The following is a 27,357-nucleotide window of genomic DNA, read 5'->3' on the forward strand; positions in this document are numbered from 1 at the left end:
GGAGAAGCAATCCTATAGTTAAATCCATCAAGTTCAACCTTATTCAGTTCCTTATAATCTTGAAATGTTTTATTTAAGATAAGAATATCCAAATTATGGAAAAAAAAACACTTACCTGTAAAACCCCAGGTCCCAAGCATTCTGGATAATAGATCTTATGCCTGTGCCAACTTCCATTAGAGATGTTAATGATTGATAAACAATAAACAACAGAAACACACAGCTAAAATCAGTCCTATATATGTTATATTATTCCCAAAATAGAATTAGATGTGTTCCTGTTATGTTTTTACTATTTGCTTTTACATTGTAATAATGGTAGATTATGGGCATCTGTAAGAATTACCTTATGTCAGTGTAGGGGCCCCTACTGGGTAATCTGCCCTGCAGCTTTAAGGCCCCCACCTTTTTTCTTAGAGTGATCTGCCAGGAGACAATGACACTCCCCTGCTACACTGCTATATAGTGTGTGTAGGGAGTGGCCACTTCCTCTTTGGCCTGTGGATGGTGATCCAGCTGGGTGTGCTCAGGAGAGCCTGGGCACAGCTAGGCCCATAAAGGCCCATGTGCTTTGGAGAAGAAGTCGGGGACCAGGTAACCCCGTGAATGAGGAATAGTTGCACTAGGGCAGACTTGTCATAGTCTCTCTAGGAGAGAAAGGCAGAGAGGTGAGAGAGAAAGAGCAGCTGAAGCTCCAACAAGGATTTGCAGTAAGGGAGTAGCTTCCCAGAGGCTCTGTGTGTTGCCTCCAGTCAGGGACCTCAGTGAAGAGGGACTGTAGGGTAGAAGCTGCTTTCCTGACAACTTCCAGGAGGGAATGTGTGTGAATACTGCAAATGCCTAATGGAGACCTTTCCTCTGTGAGAAATGCCTAATGCCTGCAGCTCTGTGTGAGAAATGTGCTATTGCCTCAGCTCCTGTGTGAGTACTAAACCTGTGGTCACTTGCCTCGTGCATAGTTAATAAACCGTTTCTGTTTTACTGCAAGAACCTCCTGGCGCCCATCTTTTGTTGTATGCACAGTAGCCTGGGGGGATGTAGTTGCACTACACCATAGAGGGAACACTTCCACATGGCGAAGGCCCTGACCCTGTTGTGTGAAGTCGCGTGTAACCCATGCTTCTACTGCTAGCTGGACAGTTTAACTATTTGTGTGCTATGCAGCCCAAATAGGTGTTACATCAGTGTATATTCAGAACTGTGTATTGTATAAAGCAACAGGTTTTGTTGTGACAAGTTATAAAAATACTGATCTGTGTTGCTCATAGAAGGAAGCAAATAGTTTTAGCCCACATGTCTATGCACGTTCAGTTATGGGCTTGGCAATCCAGTTCCCTCTACGCTAAAGTAAAATACAGTATATTCAGTGGCAGATGCAGCAGAGGAATGGATTCCTAGGCCAGCACAATGTTCTCGTTTCAGCATTTACATATTTTTATGGTGGCTGCTTTTTTGCTCACTAAAGTAGAGTTTTCAGGTGAGGCTTTTTAATCTTCATAATATATGTTATATCATTTCTTTCATGCACAGTATTAGTAGTAAAAGGGGTTTTAACATCAGAGATATAAAAGTTCTGAATAGTTTCATAATTATTGCTTATATTTTTGAAACAATTGTAAATATATGTGTGAGGAGTCAGGGATTTATTTATCACCTCTTTAAGAAATTATTTGACCTCCCTTTGCCTAAAAAATACTAAGCTGTATTGGGCAAGGAGCATCGCATCTAAGTTTAGGGGTGTTGCAATCTGAAAAATGAGGAGACCTATATTATAACTGTAAAAATAATTTAATTATATTGTATTATATTGTAATATATGAGAGGTCTCCATTAACCCTTGAGTTACCACTATCTCAAATAATGCAACAAAAATGCTCTTAAAGAATTGGGTGCAGGTGTCACTTTGATGCCAAACATTGGAAATTATGTCAATTGGACTTTTATGCATAGGATGAAAACGGAATAATAAGCACCCTACCCTCACAGCCACAAACTGGAAACACGGCCAATGGAATTGTGCTTAAAAGGCTACATTGTAAAATTAATTTACAGGTACTTGTAGACACCAGAGGGCCCATTTACAAATGGTCAAAGGTGCAAAAAAAACTGTTGCAAGCTGACATGTGTTTTATACTTTGTACTCTGTCCCTGTCATGTGCACTAAACATAGTTGGACTGGCCTGGTGAGCCTTGCTGACCCACATCTGCTCCCTGCCCTGGATGCTACAACCTTATCCCAGGCCTTGATCATGTTAGCCCATCGGCAGGGTGGGGTTATGGCTGGTGTGAGGGCTCAGGATTGTGTAGGCTCCTGAGGCAGCAGTCCTGAACCCTCCAGTCTGACACTGGCACCAACAGGTACAGGTCCTTGTAGGCACAGTGCTGCCTGCATACAGCAATGTTGTATTTATAGATGGCAGCTGAGGGAAGCATGTAGGCATGCAGGTATCCCCATACCACTAGGTCCACCTAGAAACAAATGGTGCAAAATAAGGGACCTTTTGTGTCTTTATAGAGAAATCTTAAAGGATTTGATCCGATCTAAGCCTGCTTCCCATATTTGGCCATGATATAAGATAACATGTTGAATGTTTTCAGAAAATTAAATAAAGAAACATTATTCCTTTGTCACTTCACAGGAAGTAGCTGTGTGAGGAAAAGGTCATTTCTGAAATACTATGAAAAGCTCTCTTACGACAACTATGAATTACTTCAGAAGCACAAGAGATCAAAAAGAGCTTCAGAAGAGGAGAAACAGTCGATTTCTTTAGACCTCTTTGCATACAACAGGTATACATTTGTCGTGTCTCTATATTGCACTTTTCAAAGCATTACAATTATTCTGATCTTTTTCCTTTTATCTCCTATTTTTCTGCAGATTGTACAGTCCCACATATGTCATTTTTCTGTCAACCAATTCATCTTTCTTCTCTTTGTCCTCTTTTTCAGAACTTTTGCATTATTATTAAAAAGAGATTTAAGTGTGTTTGCTGAAGATGTTCAAGTACTGTCCAATAATAGACCACTACCAGTGGATATATCATTTGTATACTCTGGAGCTCTAAAAGGTAAATATTTTTACAGAGATACTACAATGAAGCAAACCTTGGTAAACAGGAAAAAAAAAGAAAATTATATGAGATATGAAGATACAGGGGATTATTTATTAAACTCCAAATTTTTCTAGTCTGACTTTTAAGGGTAAAATTTGTTTTTTTCAGGATTTATTAAAGTTTGATGGTGTTAAAAGTTCAATGAAAAAAGTACAACTCAGACCTGCTGAGAACATGTAAAAGTCATGGGCAGATGTCCCATTAACAATTGGAAGTTTTTCAGGGTTTTTACAATTTTATCGAAACTTTTTCTGCAAAAAAGAGTTTGTGAACATTTATTGATAAACAATATCGTAGTGTTTTTCAGAAAATAGCGAGAACATTTTGGATTTTGATAAATAACCCCCACAATGTTTATAGGAAATATTGTAGATTATTTTCTTATTTTAGAGGGTTATTTATCAAAATCTGAAACGTTTTCACTATTTTCTGAAAACTACTCCGACCAAATCCGTACTGACTTCCACCCGCCCCATTTATCAATAATTTTTCCGAAAATTTCTTGTGCGAGCAAAAAAATTGATAAAATGTTGAAAAATTTGAATCATATAAATTTTTCAGATTTGTCACCGAAAACTTTGACTTTTTCGGATTTGATGCATGAAAACCACAATTGTTGAACGAAACCCAGCGCAGCTCAGGATATCAATGGTACATCTGCCATTGACTTCTACATGAACTCGGCAGGTCTGAGTTGGAGTACTTTTTTAATTGAAAAAGGCTATATAAAAAGACTAAAAGAGCCAGTGTTCAGTAAACTCGATAAAAGGCCACAAAGGGCCTGAGACATTGCGGACCAGGTTGTTTTGCCATGTAGTTTTCAATAAAGGCATTTTTAATCCACATTCGGTACTGTACAAGGAATTTTTTCAGGACCGAGTTTTGGTGAAGGTACGTGCACCATTATCCATATAACCGGGGGTTTGAGCTAACTCAGAGAAACTTCTACAAGTACTTATTTAATTGGACTTTTAACACATCAGAATTTAATAAATCTGAAACATTCAAGGTTTTTTTCGACTAAAAAATTTCATTTTTCCCCTTTAAAAGTCGGACTCTAATAAATAACCTCCTTAATGTTCATTACAATGTTTTCTGTAGCTTTCAGTTTATTAATGCCACCCCTACTCACAGTCAAGGAAATAATAACTATGCAAACTGTGGATTAACGTAATAAAGGTGGATTTTTTTGGATAAATGTTGATAGACATCTTATCTTATCCATTTATCTAAATAGCATAACTACACATGGCTTTTCTTGTTACAAAGTCATACAATCCTTCTTTAACACCACTGACTCTCTTTTTTTATCATCTCACTTGGTAGGGAGTTCTTTAACTTGAGCGTCCTAATGGTTTCATTCAAGTTTGTTGGATAAACCCTCCAGTCCCTTCTTTTATTGTTTCCACTAAGCATCAGCTTCTCTGACAGATGTTTCCAAAGGCCCCTAAACTGAGCTTCTCAACAAGAGAACATGGTGCCTTGAGCGTGTGATGTGGCACTGACACTCAGAAACCAATATGTTTCATATAAACAAAATGGCATTACTAGACATATTCTATTAAGGCTTTAGCTCACCTTTAAAAAAAACACAGGCCTAGCAAGTTTTACCTTTGTTTATATCAATATATATTTTTAAATATAGCTTTTATTTTGCCTCTCAGAATGTGCTTATATTTATCCATATTGAGGGGCAAATTTACTTAAGGTCGAATATCAAGGGTTAATTAACCCTCGATATTCGACTGCCGAAGTTAAATCCTTCGACTTCGAATATCGAAGTCGATGGATTTACCGCTATTCGTTCGATCGAATCGGTCGTTTTTTTTCCCCCATAGGCTAACATTGACTTCGGTAGCTTTTAGGTGGCGAACTAGGGGGTCGAAATATTTCCTTAAAGAGACAGTACTTCGACTATCGAATGGTCGAATAGTCGAACGATTTTTAGTTTTTCAAGGTCGAAGTCGAAGGAGCCCATTCGATGGTCGAAGTAGCCAAAAAAAAACATTCGAAATTCAAAGTATTTTTCCTCTATTCCTTCACTGGAGCTAAGTAAATGGGCCCCTGAATCTCATCTGCCAATTAATTGTATATTTTAAAATGTTATTGTGTTGCTCTTGCTTCATCAAGCAATTAGCTTTGTGGTTTGATTTTTTTTACCTTTCTGATCCCTAACCTTTTAATTAAGCCACATGGGATTTGGCTTACGTTTTATTTAGAAACACCTTAATTAATTAAAGTACTAATTAATAATTATAGTGAAAACATGACTCTTTTGTATTCTCTAAACTAGATATTGTTTTAAATTACTAGGAATTACTTTCCTGAAATTGAAGCTTTTTGAATCTTCCTTTAAACATTATTATCATTGTTGTTATTGTTATTATTTTGTCACATGTAGTTTTGTGTCTAAATATTCTTTCACTGAAATGTTTGATAGTGATACAATTTTGACTGTAGCTTTAATTATAAATCTGTCTAGGTATTTATAAAAATAAATTGTGTGTGTGTGTGTGTGTGTGTGTGTGTGTGTGTGTGTGTGTGTGTGTGTGTGTGTGTGTGTGTGTGTGTGTGTGTGTGTGTGTGTGTGTGTGTGTGTGTGTGTGTGTGTGTGTGTGTGTGTGTGTGTGTGTGTGTGTGTGTGTGTGTGTGTGTGTGTGTGTGTATATATACACTAATTCCAGTAGTTTTACAGTTGTCACTGCAGGGTGTCTGCCTCCAAGGGATTTCATACAATACCCTGAGCTTACCCACTGGGGTACACTCTGGTGGGTATCATTACAGTCTTCCAATGGAGCACATAACTAATCTTACTAGCTTGCCCTATCTAGCTCCACTAAGGTTCATGCTTCCTTAAGATCAAGGCTTCTTCTGGATTTCAGTTTACATTTACAAACAACATTACTTACTCAGATAACTCTTCCTAACACATGCACCATAAATATGCATAGTTCAACACAATCCCTCTTCTCCCTTACAGTTACATAACCAATTGCAAAAACACCCTGTTATTCCGTACTCATGCATCCATGCTCAGGTCTCAAGACAATTTCTACCCTGTTCCTTCTCAATCCCCTTCATACCTTCCAAAGCACATGCAATAGCTTCTGTACCAACAACTTTCAAAATGCTGTATATCAGACCACAAATTGCGCATGTTTTTTACATTAAGTTGCTATTAAATATAGGAATTTATGTAAAGAATGTATCATAGACATCAAGGTAAAAATGTCCTTCAAAGTGATTTAAAGATAAAATACAGTATTTATTGACATATGAAGTATAGAGGGATATTGATAATTTAACAGGAGCATTTCAGTTAAATAAGTATTTATTTTAAACAGATGAATTTGAATCATTTTGCCATGGAGCTATCATTGATGGACATTTCGAAGGCTTTATACATACAAAAAATGGTACATTTTATGTAGAGTATGAAAAAAATCTGAATGGCACAACAGATTCTTATATCTACCATGAGAAAGACATTGGTGAGTATTTGGGATTGCTATGTCATAAATTATGTTTGTACAGTAAAATTAAGTTTTGTTGCTTGGTTACACGTAACGGGGAAGAAAGGAAAGTACAAAAATTAGAAATATTGTGAGGTGCATTTATCAAAGGTCGAATTTTGAATTCAAGTCAATTGTTTTTAACTCATTCATAAATTGGAATATACTTGAAATTTGATTAGGTGGTTATTTAATAAAAAAATTGAATATCTAAAACTCTAATGAATATTAACTACCCGAAAACTTGAATCAAATTCAAATCGAATTCAACTAAACTCAAAATGAGTTTTTTCCCCTGGAATGTCAGTAAGGCTAGTAACATCTTCAAATTGGTCACTGGACCTCTCCCATTGACTAATATATGAACTTGGCAGGTTTTAGGTAGCGAATAGTCGAATTCAAATTTTTAAAAGGGTGAGGTTTGATAAATGTCGAAATTCGAATTCAAATCAAAATTCAAATTTTTATTCATAATTCGAATTTGAGAGCATAAACCATGACCATAAACAATAATTTGAAAATTCGACCCTTAATAAATCTGTCCCTTACTAATTAAACATTGTGCAAAATACATTTCTATAGAATCACACTATTCCTTTTGGGTTGCACTAATTGTTGTAAAGGGTCTCGCATAGATATCAACTCCCCCAGTTTTCCTTGGGAGTTATCCGTTTTAGGTCCCCATCACTGGACTCTCTTCACTATAAGTCCTGGCTTTTGGAAGAACCCTGGCTTATTTAAAACTAAGCATGCACAGAGAGCTTTAAGCGTTTAGTGGCCGTGCACCTTGGGATGGGTCCGTTGGCAATTCACAGTGTCATTGACGCACACTAGTGATGGGCGAATTTGCGCCGTTTCGCTTCGCCGAAAAATTCGCGAATTTCGCGAAACGGCGAAAAATTAGCGAAACCGCGCCGGCGTCTTGTTTTTGACGCCGGCGCCCGTTTTTTCGACGCCGGCGCCTGTTTTTGGTGCCGGCGTCCGTTTTTTCGGAAATTTTTTTTTTGACACCGGCGAATTTTTGCCGCGAATTTTCGCGGGCGTTTCGCGAATTTATTCGCTGGTGGCGAAACGCGCAAATTCGCCGCGAATTCGCGCCTGGCGAATAAATTCGCCCATCACTAACGCACACAACTGTTCAGCTGCATATGCCAAAATGTACTTCTTGCACTTTGACATTTCTGGTCTTACATCTGCTTCCTATTACTGGCTACTTGAGTTCTTAAAGATTAGGGGTACCGTAGTCTATACCATAGATAATACATTTTAAAATATTTGTGACATCCTAATCAGTAAGTGTGGGAAGAAGGGGTTTCTTAAACTTGACACTATGGGGCCCATTCACTAACATTCAAATTCCTTTTTTTCTGTATTTCTTTAAAACTCAAACAATTAGATTTATTAAGTGTAAACACCACAAATTTTTTTAATATAAAACTGTGCCAAGTAAAATCTGTAGAGGTCCTATAGAAGTCAACGGGAGCTGTGCTGATCCTATTGGACCCTTTAATCCAGACTGTTAGAGGTTTTTGGATTTTTTTTTCGTTAGTAATTGTCTGAAAACTCAAATTTGTAGAGTTTTTAGGGGTTTTTGGATTTTCTAGTGCATCGTTCAGTTTTTTTCATTCATACTTTTTATATTCGGATCTTTTAATAACTCCCATGGCATTTGTTGTTTTTAGAGAATATTCGTTTAATCATAGTTTCAAAAACCTCTAAAACCAATAAAATTCGACCATTAATAAATACCGTATATACTCGAGTATAAGCCTACCCGAGTATAAGCCGAGGTACCTAATTTTACCTACGAAAACTGGGAAAACTTATTGACTTGAGTAAAAGCCTAGACACAACTACAGCCCTGTCTCCCAGCAGCGCACATTCCACCAAAGCGACCCCCCCCAGCGATCAACCGGACTTCTTTGCAAATTTGATGGTGACAGAGGATTGCCAAACGGATTACTGTGTGCATTGTCCCACTGTCCCACTACCATGTGCAGAGGGTGCTGTGTGATATTGCCATCACTGTTAATCTTTATTATAACCAACAGAGGGTGCTGTGTGATATTGCCATCACTGTTAATCCTTCATATAACCAACAGAGGGCGCTGTGTGATATTGCAGTCACTGTTATTCTTTCATATAACCAACAGAGGGCGCTGTGTGATTGCAGTCACTGTTAATCTTTCATATAACCAACAGAGGGCGCACTGTTATTCTTTCATATAACCAACAGATGGCGCTGTGTGATATTGCAGTCACTGTTATTCTTTCATATAACCAACAGAGGGCGCACAGTTATTCTTTCATATAACCAACAGAGGGTGCTGTGTGATATTGCAGTCACTGTTATTCTTTCATATAACCAACAGATGGCGCTGTGTGATATTGCAGTCACTGTTATTCTTTCATATAACCAACAGAAGGCGCTGTGTGATATTGCAGTCTCTCCCCAAGTGAACTGTTGGTATAGAAATGATTAAAAGTGACTGCAATCTCAGCTACTGCCCGCTGACTCGAGTATAAGCCGAGGTAAACTTTTTCAGCACATTTTGGATGCTAAAATACTCGGCTTATACTCGAGTATATATGGTAGGCCTCAATGATACAACTGGAAAAACGTTGCAAAGATCGATACAGGTGTAGTCACCTACAGCAGCCGATAAGAAATTAGCATTTACTGGTCACCTGTTTAAAACCAAAATCTTATTGGTTGCTATGGCCTTTTTTATTAAACATATGGGACAATACCTCCACAGGCTCTCCAGAGTGCCACCTCACGTATCAGGGCAGGCGGTAAGGAGATGGCTTCAATGAGTGCTGTGCATAGTGCTGTTCTGTATCTCCTTGCCTCCCCCCGCCTGACTTTATTATATGGAGCACAATAACGTAAGGTACCCCAAACTTAGAACTTACCCCAAGGCTCACTCTTCTGCCTTAGCAGCCGCTACTCAGATGCCGCCAGGACTTAATATGAGAGAACCAAGGAGAGAGTTCTGAGTAAACTAGGGAATCGATCGTATGCGGAAAGGACAGGGAGCAGTCAGCAAGACGTGAACAGGCAGGGTCAATACCAGATGGGCAACGCAGTACCAAAACAGATAACAGAAGATTAGTAGTGGTCACAGGCCGAGGTCAAATCAAACCGTAGCATGTTATAAAATCAGGATCCATAGAATAGTCAATATACAGGCAGTGGTCGGTACAGGTGGCAGGATGGCACAGTCAGGAACTGGCAAGGGTCAGTAACAAGAACAGACTAGAGAAGAGCACGCAGGAACTATAGGAATATACCTTTAAGTTGGGCAATGGGAATAGGACATTTGCTCCTTTAAATATTTGAGTTTTGCACCAATCGCGATGATGTCACGTGACGCCGAAGAAAGATACCCAAGCAGCGCTAACCCAGAAGCGGCATCATCGCGAAAAAGAAGCAGGTGGTGGGCATCCCTGCAGTGAGCAAGGGGGGCGTCCCCGCTGCCCCACTAGACCACCATGTATTCTTACAGCATTCCATTCATTGCACAGTCCATTGGTCATTGCACTCTGAAATGGAGCACAAAGACTTGTGGCTAATTGCACAAAGCCCCATATAGTGGGCAGAGTGCAAAAAATTACTGATTGTAGCCTTAGTTATTATTTAACTAATTATATACCAGTCATAGCTGGTATGGTAAATCATTTCCTTATGCACAAATCAAAGATTATTGGTGTGCCAAATGTAGTGAGCTTTTACTGCATAATGCATTTAGTCACACACACACACACAACAATATGGTCTCACACACACATCGACATACACACACCTACATAGGGGCGCACACACACACATACATACACACATATATATATATATATATATATATATATATATATATATATATATATATATATATATATATATATATATATATATCTTGGGGGTTAACATTCTTTGGGAATTTAAATGTGGATTGCATGATACATGCCTGTCTGTACAGCCTGTTCCATCATCCCATTATGCATTCATTTTTATTTTACTTTAATTTTAGACTATTCTCTTATGAAAGACAAGAAATCATTTGAATTGACATTGAAGAAATACCAGCTTTTGGAAAAAATGAAATTGAAAGCAAAGGTATTGACAATATAACATTATATATATATATATATATATATATATGTTTTTTTCTTTGTTGTAGTATATCCAAACTGTAGAAATCCTGTAATAACAACCTTAATGCAATATGTCTTATTGAGAAATCTAAGAACTGTCATCGTAACAGCTCACATAATTATTTTTTTTTATAAAACTTAAAGACTATATTTTTGAAGTATGGGTCTTTCTCTAGTAGAAACCACATAAAAACATCAATGTTTGTGTGTGTGTGTGTATATATATATATATATATATATATATATATATATATATATATATATATATATATCCTTTTGATACACGTTGGATGGCGTCTGCTGTGAGTGCTTTCGTGGACTGTAATAATTATTGATTGGTTAGCGCCCAGCAATTGATGAATGGTGAGTGCCGATTACTTCTACATATATATATATATATATATATATATATATATATATATATATATATATATATATATATATATATGTATATGTAGAAGGGCTGTGGCACACACTTACTGTCAGAAAAAAAACATATATTCATGATGAAAGCTGACGCACACTGGGATTTATCAAAAATAAAACTTATTTTATTGGATCGACGTTTCGGTCCACACACGGACCTTTATCAAGATAAATACAAAGTGCAAGTGTAGGCAATTTTATAGACTCACCCACCAGTGAATCTCCACCAGAACACGCCCATGTATCAAGTGAAAATTTTAACCCCAGAGAACCCAAAAGTCCAGCGAACATGGATAATATTAACTTGGTCTGAAAAACAAAATGCATAGAACCGTATAATTTAGTATATAAAACTACGTAATCACATATTACAAATACTTTTTTTAAAAAAATTGTAGTAAAAAATGGTGAAAACTTTTTTCTTTTAAATTAACGATGTGGTAAATAAAGTATTAACAGTGTCATAAAATCATCTAAAACCAGTATCATAAATACATAAGACATAAGCTGTTTGCATAAAAGTACATTACTAACTGTCAATAGCAACACATAGAATGATATAAGCTTTATAGTTACTTATAAAAAGCAAGAAAATGAGCAGTATTCATTTAGTCCTCTAGGGGCAATGGTATTTAGCATTTTAATCCAATATACCTCCTTTTGCAATAACATGCAATCCCAATTACCTCCCCTGGTGGGTTCGGGGATTAAATCTATGCCCATGAATTTGAATGTTGGGAGGTTATGACCCATTTTTAAAAAATGTTGTGGTAGTGGTAAATCAGATTTTCTAGTTTCTAAGGCTTTTTTAATAGATGACCTATGATTACCCATCCTCTCACGGAGGGTATTCTGCGTTTTCCCAACGTAGGTCAAACCGCATGGGCATGTTATAATGTAGATGACATGAGTGGATGTACAAGAAATGCGATGTCTAATCATGATCTCTTTCCCAGTGTGGGGATGTTTAAAAGATTTACCTGATAGCATGTATCGACACGCAATACAACCCGCACATTTGTAACAACCTTTGTTTAATTTGCTTACAATGTTGCCACCAGACTCGTAGCATTTGGTTGGATCTGTCTGCATTAATAAGTCTCTTAAATTGGGACCGCGTTTGTAGCCCCATAGGGGTTTTTGGGTAAGCGATTGAGATAACCTTTTATCACTTTTCAAAATTGGCCAACTATTTTCGACTATATTCCTAACAGCCATAGACCCAGTTGTGAAACTGGACGTTAGAATGAAACGATTCTGTTCCTTTGGACCTATTCTGCGTTGGGTGTCCTGTGTCTGTGCTAAATGTTCTCGTGCTCTTTCAACAGATTTGGTAATTACATGTTGATGGTAACCCCTTTGTTTAAATCTATCAGCAGTTTCCACTATTTGCCTTTCACGGATATCTTGATTGGAATTGTTTCGCATGGTGCGAAGAAATTGTGAAAATGGAACTGCTTTTTTGGAGCTAGGAGGATGGAAACTCGTAGAGTATAAAAGAGTATTTCTATCAGTTGGCTTGCGATATAATTTATACCCCAAACCATTGTTCTGTCTGAAAATTTCAACATCCAAAAATTGGATACTTTGCATATTATGTGTGACTGTAAATTTAACTGGAAGATTGAGGGCATTAAGATATTCAACCATATTTAGCAACCCGCTCACATCACCACGCCATATTAGTAGAATATCGTCAATATAACGTAGGTACAACAGTAGAGAATCCCCAAACTTAGGTATAATATTATGCTGTTCATAGTGAGCCATAAAACAATTGGCATAGGCAGGAGCCATTGCTGCAACCATCGACGTGCCTTCCTTCTGTAAATAATATTGTTTCTCAAAACGAAAATAATTATATTTCAATGTCAATTCCAAAAGTTGACAAATAAAGTCAATGGGAGGGCCCTCGTATGTGGTGGAGTTGAGAAGTGCCCAATGAACTGCCTCTATTCCTTCATGATGAGGTATTATTGTGTATAGGCTGCATACGTCCATGCTTGCCAATACAATAGGTACATCAGGGAGTATCGTATTCGATACAATTTCCAAAAGCTGTTTTGTGTCTCTTAGAAAGTAGGGTAAGGCTTGAACTGTGCTCTGCAAATGGTGGTCCAGATATAGACCAATAGGGTGTAGCAGACTGCCCCTTGATGAAACGATCGGTCTGCCCGGGGGATTACACAAATTTTTGTGGATTTTAGGTAAACAATATAAAATTGGGCAGATTGGATGCGCTTGGAGAAGATATTGTTTCTCACTAAGTGTAATCCAATTTTGTTCAACCGCATGCTCCAACACCAAACCAATTTCGGATCTAAATTTATTCACTGGGTTGATATTCAGTTTTGTGTATACAGAGGTTTGCCTACACTTGCACTTTGTATTTATCTTGATAAAGGTCCGTGTGTGGACCAAAACGTCGATCCAATAAAATAAGTTTTATTTTTGATAAATCCCAGTGTGCGTCAGCTTTCATCATGTGTATATATGTGTATATATGTGTATGTATGTATGTATATATATATATATCCAATAAAGTAGGATGGTGTACCGTAGTTTGTTCATGTATCTACAGTACATCCTACATTCAATGTATTTCAATGAGTAAAAAAAGTCGGTCACACATACTATATATGCACCTAACAGGCTTGCAGTTTACACATCATATTTTTGTACCATTATATTTTGACCCATGGGACTATATCCAACTTGCCAGATGCGATCAGTTGATCCGTCACCATCCTATAAAATCCCCTATGTAGTTTTTACCCAAGGGAAACAGGACTGCCATCAACCACAATGTAACCACAAATATATGTTTGGTCAATTGTAGTTGGTATATAGAAAATAAGGCTATATGTGTTGGTATGCAACAGGACAATACAGCTGTAAGGGGAAGCTAATTTTAAAAAGCAATGTACATTATCTGTTTGTGAATACATAAATTGTATTTATTTATATCAGTATTTTTAATTATAGGAGGAAGATCTCACCAGGAAAAAGAGAAGTTTGGATTTATCTCGCACAACTTGTCTGCTTTACTTGAAGGCTGACTATTTATTTTATAAAAGATTTAATAGCATAGAGCAAGTTATTTCCCAGGTATTTATCCCATTTAAGGCTGAGTTAATTAATCACCTACTGAAAGATTTGATTGCCTTTCTTTGGATCAACCTTTTAGATGTTTTTTTTAAATGTAATAGCCTAAAATTATAAAAGGCTTGTGGAAAAGTAATGAAAGTAATGTAAGTAATGAGAGGCCCTTAACTACTTTATGGGGTACCAATCACCTCTATATAAACAATACCAATACACGATACAGAGCTTACTATTAACTATATTTAAACTTACTGAACTTCTTTTAAAAAGTATCTGGCGAGCCTTCTAAAAATACTAAAATTCAAATACACATGGATCTTAAACTTCATAATTTGTTGTTAAAAAGTATGAAGAATTTATATGCAGTTATATAGGTTGCAACCAATCAAAACATTTGGTTAAATTACTTTTATTACTAACAATGATTTTGAACTGGCCCTCTCAGTGTGAATCAGTATGATAATGATATAAAAGAGCTTTTCTGTGCCAGGCTTTCCTATGATAAAACTACAATATGCCCGTCATATAAATTCTGTTTAATTAGCAAGAAAATAATTTTTTGTTTATCTTCTATTTCACAGATATCTTCATACATGACATCAGTAAACACAATATACGGACAAGCAAATTTTAATGGCATCAAAGGTATCAACTTTAAAATAAAAACACTAAACGTAAGTATTACCCTCATTTACCTAGGGTCGAATATCGAGAGTTAATTAACCCTCGATATTCGACTGCCGAATTAAAATCCTTCGACTTCGAATATCGAAGTCGAAGGATTTTGCGCAATTCCTTTGATCTAACGATAGAAGGAATAATCGTTCGATCGAAGGATTAAATCCTTCAAATCGAACGATTCAAAGGATTTTAATCCATCGATCGAAGGATTATCCTTCGATCAGAAAAACCTTAGAAAGCCTATGGGGCTTTCGGTAGGTTTTAGGTGGCAAACTAGGGGGTCGAAGAAATTTTTAAAGAGACAGTACTTCGATTATCAAATGGTCGAATATTCGAACGATTTTTAGTTTGAACCGTTCGATTCGAGGTCGAAGTAGCCAATTCGATGGTCGAAGTAGCCAAAAAAAACATTCGAAAATCGAACTATTTTTCCTCTATTTTCCTCTATTCCTTCACTCAAGCTTGGTGAATGGGCCCCTAGATGTAAGTATTACCCTCATATATAAAAAAAAGCAAGCATGTGTAAACTAGACCTGGGTGCACATGGGTCAATAATTTCAGGCTAGTTTACATCATTTTGTATGTATGGGTCAAAATGATATGCACTGTTAAACCTTCTAAAATTAGAAGGTATTCACAAGTCTTAAGGAATCATGGACGGAGATATGCAAATCACTCCTTAATGTCCTCGTGGCCAACTATGCATCCAGAATGGGTAGTTAAATAGCACAAATACAGCCTAATAATTCAGAGACATACTGTATACACAAACAAGACAGCGTGTTAGGTCTTCTAAGTACAAAATATTGAAACATTTGCTTCTAAATGAGTAGGACTGGAATGGATTATCTGCTCCAAATGACTTAAATTGTGATTTGTATCTACTTCAGAACATGCCATGCAGGTGATAATGACATCACAACATGCATACATATGATGATTATCCAAATGGGTAAATTATCCAATTGTCTAATGTATTTGTTTAGTCAATACAATGAGATCTGGACCTGGCTGATATAGCTACAGGTGTGTGTGGCCAGATTGGCAATAATGTGACTCTCTGTCAGTCCGGTTGATGGGGCACACCTGCCTAAATGTTCCCGTCTTAAAGGAGAATTAAAGCTCAAAGGGGTTGTTTACCTTTGAATTAACGTTTAGTATGATGTAGAGAGTGATATTCTGAGACAATTTGCAATTGGTTTTCATTTTTTAATATTAGTGATTCTTGAGTTATTTTGCTTTTTATTCAGCAGCTCTCCAGTTTGCAATTTCAGCAATGTGGTTGCCAGGGTCCAAATTACCTTAGCAACTATGCACTGATTTGAATAAGAGCCTGGAATATGAATAGGAGTGACCTGGATAGAAAGATAAGTAAAAAAAGTAGCAATAACAATAAATGTGTAGCCTTACGGAGCATTTATTTTTAGATGGGGGTCAGCGACCCCCCATTTGAAAGCTGGAAAAAGTCAGAAAAAGAAGGCAAATAATTAATAAACTATACAAAATAAATAATGAAGACATTGCTTAGATGTTTATTTTTATGCCCTGGAGAAGTTTGGAGCTGCAGTTTAACTTCATCATGAGGGATATTGGTTCCCTACCGTGTTCCTTTCTGAATTGGGTCTTCTCTGCCACAATGGTAGTCATTTAAATAAAATATAAAACAAAATATATACAATTTCATTGTATTACTGTCACAGGTGGTTCAGGAGGATAAGCCCTCAAGCGTTATGCATCCTACTTTCATTGGCCCAGAAAAACTTCTAATGTTACACTCAGAATCTAACTGGAACAACTATTGCCTGTCATATTTGATGACAGACAGAGATTACAATGGAGTACTGGGGCTCGCCTGGAATGGCAGACCAGGTAAGGGTATAAATATAAAAGAAGTATAATAAAAGAACAAATGAGTATAACAAAAAATATAAAAAGGTCTCAGTTACTGTGGTAGTCAACCAGGGTAACCAAATGATAGGAAATGCTTTTTTTTTTTTATAGAACCCATCTAGACTACAGCTTAGGTCACCAGTAGTTGAGCAGTAAAAAAGTAGGTTTCTAAATGTGGCTATATCATCATTCAGCCGAGCAGAACATACTACAGACAATTTACTAATATACTTAACTGCAGAGCTGTCTTATGGGGTGTTTGAACTGTTTGGATGCAGCTCACACATCATAGAGGCAAAGGAACAAAATGAGTTTTGTGATTATTTTTGTCATATATGTGATAGATTTCACATGGAATCCATGGATTTTGCAGAGTAAGCAATTATTGCAAGATAACTCCATATAATGATCTGTTTTTATGCAGCAAAAACAAGATTGAGATGTTTATAGCACCTTTATGGAGCTATCGGCTACAAGGCTGTCCAACTGGGGGCCAAAGGCTTTTTATTGTGGCCATACTGCTCAAAGGCTCTATAGAATATAAGTGTATGCCACCATTATACTTAATCCTGCACTCAAGCATGGTATATGAGAAATAATTGGCCCATATTTACAGTACATGTAGCAAGTTGAAAATCATGACAAACTGTGCACCTGGTTAGTATTTTAAACTGCTTGATTTCACTAATGATAGCTTTCACAGAAGACATCAGGGAACATCAGGACAACATTTTGGTGTAAAATCTGGGAACAACACCTATTGAAATGGTATGAATATAAATTGGTGGGATCACACAAAAAAATGTAAAATGTGGGAAAACTTAAAATCAGGGTATGTAAAATTGGGTTTTCCCTTATATACAAAAGAGGAGCCAGTTTTACACATGAGCATGGGAGGAATTACACTCACAAGTAGTTAAGGAGATCTCAGAACTTCTTCATATTTGGTATAATTTAAACAAAATAGATACTCTTTACTTTGGTGGACTATATTTCACAATCTGACATACTATTCAATTTTTTCATTGTGCCAAAATCATTTTGATAACATATTTGTCTCAATTAAAGCACTGTTTATCTTGTCTACACTATATAAATAAATGATGATGATGAATTAATGCTGGGAACTTTTTAAGGATTCCCAACCATTACCCTTTAGCTTAGGGCATATGCATGTTTTTGTTGCTGGTGCTGTTTATATGTTATATATTCCCACCTCTACCTGCTAAGGTGCTAATGATAATGGTATGTAAGAAGTACAGTTCACTGAGCCCTCACCTACTTGTTATTTGTTATATTTTTTTATATGTTACTGTATAATTTATTATGTAAGTATAAGATGCCTTATTTGCTTGAAGGCACTCTGATTTATGTTTTTCAACCAGGGAACTCTGGGGGTATATGTTCAAAATATTCCCAGCATGAAGGAAATCTCAAAACGGTAGTTACACTGAATACTGGCATAGTAACTATACAGAAATATGGACAGTACCTACCACCAAGGCTCATTCATATAACACTGGCTCATGAATTAGGCCACAGCCTAGGAGCACCGGTGAGTAATCCTGGGAATCCTGAAGGTTTTTATCACACTTACTAAAGAGTATATTGACACTTCTCCGGCAGTCAGGGAAGTGTTCAACGAACTGAAACATTTATTAACACAAATACATTTGTCAGTTAATCTGAATATGCTGGGCTGCTTTTTAGCAGTTGTTTTAGAGCTTACTTTTGAGTTTGACTCTGCCTTTAAAAAATGTTAAATCTGTTTCTCTTTTTAGCATGATGAAAGTCAAGAATGTGCAAAGTTCGACACAAACAGTGATAATGGAAATTATTTGATGTTTCCCTATGCCATGGATGGAAATCAATACAATAACGATAAATTTTCTCCCTGTTCAATTTTTTATATTGGGAATCTTCTGAGAGTAAAAAAAGATCAGTGTTTTGTCGGTAAGCTAAACCGGAGTGTTCTCTTCTGCTCTTTTATAGGCAAACTGAACAATGGAGAAATATTATTTGAAAACTAGACATGTTCATAAAGTGAAAAATAACCTAGTAATTGATGATGAAATAAATAAAGGACAAGGAAAACCCCATTTAAGGGAGGACAGAGGCTTGTTTATATAGAGGTCTTTGTCACACAGGAGAAGTTTGAGGGCTACCAACAATCATTCATTATTTTTTTCTAGTACAAGCCTATTTGTTTGGCTCATACAGTGCATAGTACATAGTTCTTATTATTCGTGTTTTTGCTAAATTGCTCAGTTTTGGCACTGCTGCCTTGCACTACAGTCCTGTGAGTCCCGTATTCAATTTTAACAAGGGAACTCTCTTCAACTATGTTCAAGGAGTTCTGGGGTTATGCAGGGGGTTAGTACTAATGAAAATTGGTTATGCATTTACTACTAATGAAAATTGTGTTCAGTGAATGTGAATTGTGAATGAGATCATTCACTGTAAGTTTGACTAGGGGCAGGGACTGTAAACTGTTACATGAACATGTCAGTGCTATAAAAATAAAGGATATTTTTATTCTTTTGTTCTATATGATAAAATATATGGTAGCTCTGTTCAATAACAGGTAAGGCAAAGGTCACAGCTGATACATACTGATGCTTTATATGGCAGCTTCAACAGATCCTGTAAGGTAAATGGCACTTGGCACTTACCATTGTCTTTTGCTCTTCCACGTAATTCCACATCCGGTGTTTAATGTTTTATTTATGTTTTTCCAGAGAGTGATCGTCCAACTTGTGGCAATCAAATTGTGGAAGAAGGGGAGCAGTGTGATGTAGGTTATAATGACAATGACCCATGTTGTTATGGCGCAGAAAGTGCAATGCAGTGCACATTAAAACCAGGGAAACAGTGCAGGTAAGTTTATATTTTAGCTGTTACTGAATACTAACTGACATATAGTCACTGCGTAAGATTTCATTGAATTTATATTGGTAGATTAAAAAAAATATCAGAGATACATTTCCCACCACATAGGTGGTAATTCTGTAATTAATGTTCAGGGTCATATAAACTGTTCGATATTGATATTGCCATGAGGCAAGGTGAGCACATGCAAAAAGCAAAAAGCTTCTCCTGGTAAATTTAAGAGGCGAATTTCCGATTTTTAAACCGGAAATTCGGCTTTTCTAGCTCAGAGAGTGCAATTTTCAACACTGCCTAAGGCGGCACTACAGGCTGGAGCGCAGCTGGATATGCCCCTTGATTCAAGATGCTAAGCCATTGATTGGCTGATCATTGGCTTTTTTCAACAAATAGGCCAATGCCCTATGTTGCAGAACTCTCCTTTACTGCATTGGGCTTTGGCACAAATAGTTTCTTGTATTGTGTTCTAATAAGTGCAGTTTTTTACCACTTGCACTATGCCTTAGGTTTTCTTCCCAGTTCGCTGAATTAACCTTTGTGTGTAATGGAGAATTGTTTATGACTGTGCATTAATATACTACAGATTATGCATTATTTTGGAAGTATATGCATAGTACAAGTGCATGAAAGAAATTCATTCCTACTCAAGTATCTGCAGAGGCTCCAGTATGGAAAAGGGCACCATCCTTTTAATATTGTGCCAGTGTTCCTAATTTCTGCCAGTCTCAAACTTTCCTGCATGTTAAGACTTACACTGTGGTTGTATAATGAACAGTTGGGAATGGTACCAATGGAATTGTGGATTGTTCCCTGCAGACTTTGTTTTTATTTCATAGCCCTAGCCAAGGATTATGTTGCAGTCATTCATGCTCTTATAAGCCAAAAAGTCAAAAGTGTCAAGAAGAAGGAGAATGCACACTGGAAAATTACTGCACCGGAGAGTCTTCGAAATGTTCAAAACCTCTTCCTAAAAGCAATTACACTCTTTGTAACTTAGGAACAAGGATCTGCATAAATGGAGTAAGTTACTTTCTTTGTACAGGTATGGGATCCATATCCGGAAACCCACTATCAAGAAAGCTCAGAATTACAATACCATCTCCCGTAGACTCCATTTTAATGAATTAATTCAAATGATTATAATTATATTTATAAATTATAATTTTAAGTTAAGAACTATTTCCCTTGTCTCTGTAATTAATAAATTACTCCCTAGAGGAGTGTCCCCTTTGGGGGAAGAATCCTAGAATGTACTTTCTGGATCTTCTGGATCCAAGGAAAATTGAGCGTTAAATATCTGTGATGTGATATGTGGAATCTTCTTTTTGGGTATTCCCACTCTGTACCAGGTGAACTGGTACCTAGAAAGTCTTTGGATCGTAGATTCCTCCATTGTCAGATGAATAGGTTGATACTGCAGGTAACTGCGTGGAAAAACGGGTCATTACTGAAAATGCTTTGTGAGTTGACACCTTGGGGCTTTGTACCTATTTCACCTTGCCCAAGTGAGCTCTAAAGTAATTTTTGTTACAAGCAGTATTGGTATACATTGATTGTAGGTACTAGTGAATGAAATCCTGTAAACATATTGTAGGCTGGTGTCTTGTTCTGCAGGTGCCATTGTATATGTAATATTTACTGTATAATATATCGTTCCTAATACATTATGAAATCTCACTCAGTCATGAGCTTAATAAATACAAGCTATATCATAAAGCTAATGTTCTTTAACTTCTCAGATGTGTCGTCAATCAGTCTGTGCAAAATTTGGCATGGAGCAATGTGATTGTAATAGTGAATCCATGCATGAAAAGTGCCAGCTCTGCTGTCAACAACCAGGTAAATATTCTGTACTCTGTATCCTGTTTTATGGAGGTAAATTCACCTAGACAAAATTAACTGAATGATATTAAGGGTTGGTATAAGCAGAGAGCTCTGACTGACTCTTAAGAATGCCATACACTAAGCATTTGTATCTACAGTGTGCTCTTAATCTTTGTTGGCAGGGGCTATTCTGAGTCCTGAATTGGCTTTCCCAGTGCTGCCCCCTCATCCACCCTGCTAACAAATTCAAGTTCAGAGCAGATCAGGGGGCACAACAATAGTATAGAGAACACAGTTATGCTCTCTGCATTAGAAGAGGCAATTTTTTAGTTTAATAACCAGAATTTATTGTAGCAGCACCCCTGTTTGTTTGCACATTTTGCACAAGGCATTTAGCTAAATACACAGAGAGAATGAAGTACTTAACTACTTCCTGAGCAGGCAGTAAATACAGGGATCCAATACAAATATATTTCTTTCCACTCAAAAAAAAGTGTGAAGAAAAATGAGTATGTGCACCTTCGGTCTTTTTATAGTGTACAAAGCCTTTTTTTGTAAAAGGTTGTAGCTTTTCTTTCATAGTTCTGCTGTATCACTATATACAGTATGTCTGTGTGTGTAATTGTGTAGTGCCATAGTGTCTGCATAACTTTACAACAGATACAACACTACAGAACATAGTATTTTTATTACTGCTTTATTGTACTATGGTGCGTCAATTCTATTTTCACAGCATTATTTTCTGGTTGACAGGTAATGTGTATTCCTGCAAAAGCACTAAATCTGTAGAACTGGAGCGTTTCTTTAACGGAGCTCTTGTTCAGCTCCCACCTGGTTCACCATGTGGAAACAGACAAGGATACTGTGACAAATTTCACATTTGCCGGCTTGTTGATGCTGATGGACCAATTGCCATGCTTAAAAATTCTTTCTTGAATTTAATTGAGCTGGAAGACCCTGCAACCTGGATGTTGGTAATAAACCAAAAAAGACTTAACTTTGGCTTTTGAATGTCAATCTGGTTATGTTGCATTCCTCCTTGACTAGTTTTACTGACACATGCCATTTATAGGATGCACAAATACAGTTGCCAATAGCACCTGATTAACAATTAATTTTGAACAGTCTACTAAAAGTTGCAAAACGAAACTATCTGATTGGTTGCTATATAGCTATATGTTCCTAAATCAGCCCTAATGAGTAACATAATTATTAATTCCTTTTTAAATTCCTGCAAACTAATTTTAACATTGTTCATTGTTTAGACACACTGGTGGGCAATCCTGCTGATTATTCTGACACTGGCTGCTTTAATGGCTGGCACTGTGTTCATCTTTGGCAGAACTCTGGATTCTGAGAAAGGTAAAGAATTTAAAGATGTGATGTACAATAACTGGTAGTAACTAAAGAATGGATACATTACAGTAGGGTTTTTGGAGGATCTTTATAAAGCTCATTGGTCACAGTAATAAATCACATGTATCCTTAATTAGCTGTAAAAACAGGGGGCTAAGTATTACTTGTTATTAAATTGTAAGGTAACATTGTAACATTGTATTGTAAGGTCCCTGGGGTGGACCGTACAACTCAATCAAATAGTCCTTGTGAATATGGTATTATAAGGTACAGTGAGGGGATCTCTGGCTGCCATTCCTGACTATTTCTGACTTAAATGTGCAAGGATTCATTCTACCTTGAGTAAAAAAACTGAAAAGTTCATCTTTTCTCTAAAATAAACACCAATCAAATGCATAAATAATTATGGCTTGCTTAAATTACAAATACACATAACTGTGCCAATTACCATAGAAAGGAGTTCAAATGTAATGCGTTTCCAAAGTAATCCCCCATACTTATAAGGTCTTCATACTTGAAGAGATTACACACATGCCCAGGTCAGCTTGTAAATTCACATCAGGCAGTTGCTGGAGGAGGTGGGCAATGAATTAAGCATCTCTAGAGAAAAATAGTGGGAGAAGCACTATCTATTGCATCGATTCTAAAGGCATATTGGGTCAGGGTTAACCTGAATTTAGTACATTACTCAGTTGCAAGGGAAGGGATCAATTTAATAGATGCAATATCTGCAGAATAAACTCAGAGGCTATAAATAAGATATTGAGAGATGAAACAACTAGTGATGAGTGAATGTATTCGTCAGGCATGGATTCGCAGCTAATTTTTGAAATCCGCCGTCAGCTAATGTTTTTGCAAAATTGCAGCAAACATTTGCAGTGGAAACAAAAGAAGTTGTGTGTATAAAAATTGACGCTCGTGTCAAAATTGTCGTGCGCCAAAATAATTTTGACTTCAATGCGTTTCGCCTATCAAAGCTAGTAATTAAGTAGTAGAAGGAATCTCCTTGTGAGTAGGTAATGGATAACATACTTTTATGTATGTTGGTTTTTCTTTTGTTGCTTGGTGCACTGTAATAAATATGCTTCAACATGTAGTTAAATTGCCACCATATCCCAATGTCTTATTCTATATACACAAATTATTGTTACATGATCATAGTGTGATATAATTTGCTCCATCTATAAATTACATAAGATAACATTAACTCTGTTGCTGTCCCCTTCAGTTTTTTTTAAATCAGAATTTACTGGGAAAGGCTAAAGTTCCCAAGGACTATGAATAGTAAGGGAAAAGTGTGGGGTGCAGTGGAAGCAATCCAGCCCCTACGTGGTGGCCTTTTTTTCCTTTAACTTCTAATCTAGTAAAAAACGACAGGCCACTTCTGCCATCTTGTCACTCATCTGATGTCAAATGGCAGCTGGAAGGGTTGAGTGTAACATTTTTCATTTCTTAGATATAAACCAAAAAAATACAAAAGTGCTGTATTTTATTTTCTGAAATATTGTAACAGACTGTATTTAACATATCAAGGGGGTTATTTACTAAACTCCGAATATGTCACATTTTATAATAAAAAAAAAAAACACAATCAAACTACCATGCCCGAGTTATTAATTGATTCGGGAAAAAACCCGATAAAATCGTGTGAAAACACAAATCTGATTTTTTCTGACATTTTCCCCCAATTCTCTTGAATTTTTCAGTTTTAGGGCTAAACTCAGTGTCTTATACAGGACCCCCACAGGTCTGAGATGGTGGATTTTCAGATTCTGGCTTTTTGCAACATTGGGGTATAATAAATCACGAAAAAATGCTAAGTTTTTGTGAAAATACAATGAAAAAACAAATGAGATACAAATGAAAAAAAACTGTTTTTATCCCAAAAAGTCAACCAGATAAAATTGAGGTTTAGTAAATAACCCTCTACGTGTTACACTGAAAAAACAACAAATCTCTCTTTTCTTTTCTTAGAAAGACAACAAAATAAAGAAGAAAGACGCAGCACTCAGCAAAGAAGCACCAAAATTGTGTACAGTAGAAAAGATGACTATGTTACAGCAGAGTATTTAAAGTATCAGGAAAAAACATACTGTAGATATTAGTTATTAGTTTAAAGGCTTCCATGTAACACATAGAATGGTGCCATCAGTATAAAAAAAATTGAGAGTGCTGAGAGAGTGACCTTTGTCAATGTAGACCTGAAACATTGCTGTGCTTGGTCTGTGCCAGTTTGATAAATAAAGGCATTTTAAGCATTTGAAAAAGGTTTTTTTTGGAATGCTGTCCATGATCTGGAAATGTCATGACCTGTAAAGATGAACAAAGTGGGACATGGACCCGGTATACATGGAATTTGATGAAGGTGTTCATCACTTATACATCAAGTATCAATAATTTGTGCTTACAACAGTTTTGATACCTCTGTCGGCAAAAGAGCAAATACCAGGAGTGCTGGTGGCTCCCTCTCATTTGCTTGATAAGAACCCTCCCTCCATTGTTTTTTTCAAAAATTACATTTCAAGTTTTCTTGCCTTCATTTCTCAGGTTATTATTTTTTGGTAAAAAGTGATATTGACCTATTCCACCTTGGTCTAAATGGATTGTCATTTAAGGTTTTTTTTTGGCTTCATATAAAAAAAAATTCTGGAAAATAAAATATTTATTTGTAAGTTAATTCATGATTTATGTGTTTTTATTTTTTATTTTATGTCTGCCATCTCTGTTCATTACAAATGCATGCTGTGCTGCACGAAAAGCAAATACAGCTTCATAAAGGGCACTTGGAGGCAAGTGGTGAATTTGTCCCATATTGTCAATTTTTTTTCACAGTGACTTTTTCCAAGCTGCAGACCATTTTTTTTTTTTTTTTACAAAACATTGGAATCTATTGGTGTTTTAAAGAAATTCTATCACTAGCAACAATCTTATTGTCCAGCTAATCCATCAATATTGCTCCACTAAGTATTTTAGAACAAGAAACTATTAATTTATTGCTTCAGTTTTGTAGGAATCCCACCTCAAAGGAAAATAAACCTTCCAGTATAGTACCTTAGCCAGCAGAACATGACATGACTGACATACAGTCATATGAAAAAGTTTGGGAACCCCTCTCAGCCTTCATAATAATAGACTCCACTTTCAACAAAAAATATAACAGTGGTACGTCTTTCATTTCCCAGGAACATCTGAGTATTTGGTTGTTTTCTCAACAAAGATTTTTAGTGAAGCAGTATTCAGTTGTATGAAACTAAATCAAATGTGACAAGCTGCTTGTGCAAAAATGTGGGTACCCTTGTAATTTTGCTTATTTGAATGCATTGGTTGGATTAGCTTGATAAATCTTGAACTTCATAGGCAGGTGTGTCAAATCATGAGAAAAGGTATTTAAGGTGGCCAATTGCAAGTTGTGATTCTGTTTGACTCTCCTCTGAAGAGTGACAACATGGGATCCTCAAAGCCACTCTCAAAAGATCTGAAAACAAAGATTGTTCAGTATCATGGTTTAGGGAAATGCACAGTTGCTGTACAACCCAGGTCTGGCAGGCCAAAAAACATTACAGGAGCGGCATATGCAGAAGATTTTGAGAGACCCAAAGATCACCTCCAAAGACCTGCAAGAACATCTTGCTGCAGATGGTGCATCTGTACATCATTCTACAATTCAGCACAATTTGCACAAAGAACATCTGTATGGCAGGGTGATGAGAAAAAAGCCCTTTCTGCAATCAAACAGAGTCGCTTGTTGTATACAAAAGCTCATTTAGATAAGCCACAGTCATTTTGGAACAAAGTGCTTTGGACTGATGAGACAAAAATTTTGTTATTTGGTCATAACAAAAGCCCTTTGCATGGCGGAAGAAGAACACCGCATTTCAAGAAAAACACCTGCTACCTACTGTCAAATTTGGTGGAGGTTCCATCATGCTGTGGGGCTGTGTGGCTAGTTCAGGGACTGGTGCCCTTGTTAAAGTCGAGGATCGGATGAAGTCAACTCAATATCAACAAATTCTTCAGGATAATGTCCAAGCATCAGTCACAAAGTTAAAGTTACGCAGGGGTTGGATATTCCAACAAGACACTTCGAAATCTACAAAGGCATTTATGCAGAGGGAAAAGTACAATATTCTGGAATGGCCGTCACAGTCCCCCGACTTGAATATCATCGAAAATCTATGAGATGATTTGAAGCAGACTGTCCATGTTTGGCAGCCATCAAATTTAACGGAACTGGAGAGATTTTGTATGGAAGAATGGTCAAAAATACCGCCATCCAGAATCCAGACACTCATCAAAGGCTATAAGAGGCGTCTAGAGGCTGTTACATTTGCAAAAGGAGGCTCAACTAAAAATTGATGTAATATCTCTATTGGGGTGACCAAATGTATACACCTGTCTAATTTTGTTAT

General features: G+C 36.7%; 1 protein-coding gene across 2 annotated transcripts; it reads left to right on the top strand.

Moving 5' to 3' along the window:
* The first annotated feature begins 1,155 nt into the window (after positions 1-1,155).
* Positions 1,156-25,625, top strand: LOC108706832 (disintegrin and metalloproteinase domain-containing protein 10). 2 transcript variants are annotated; one of them, XM_041579893.1, is made up of 16 exons: positions 1,156-1,477; positions 2,640-2,790; positions 2,950-3,068; positions 6,458-6,604; positions 10,657-10,742; positions 14,192-14,314; positions 14,893-14,985; positions 16,693-16,861; positions 18,268-18,437; positions 18,664-18,835; positions 19,621-19,759; positions 20,605-20,788; positions 21,508-21,607; positions 22,346-22,566; positions 22,858-22,954; positions 24,923-25,625. In XM_041579893.1, the coding sequence occupies exons 1-16, from the start codon at positions 1,408-1,410 to the stop codon at positions 25,051-25,053; spliced, it is 2,172 nt and encodes a 723-aa protein (XP_041435827.1). In that variant the 5' UTR covers positions 1,156-1,407; the 3' UTR covers positions 25,054-25,625. The 2 variants fall into 2 exon arrangements, with proteins under 2 accessions (XP_041435827.1, XP_041435828.1); XM_041579894.1 differs by lacking the exon at positions 6,458-6,604.
* Positions 25,626-27,357: the final 1,732 nt, after the last annotated feature.

This window comes from Xenopus laevis, chromosome 1S, assembly GCF_017654675.1.
Source record: "Xenopus laevis strain J_2021 chromosome 1S, Xenopus_laevis_v10.1, whole genome shotgun sequence".
Lineage (NCBI taxonomy): Eukaryota > Metazoa > Chordata > Amphibia > Anura > Pipidae > Xenopus > Xenopus laevis.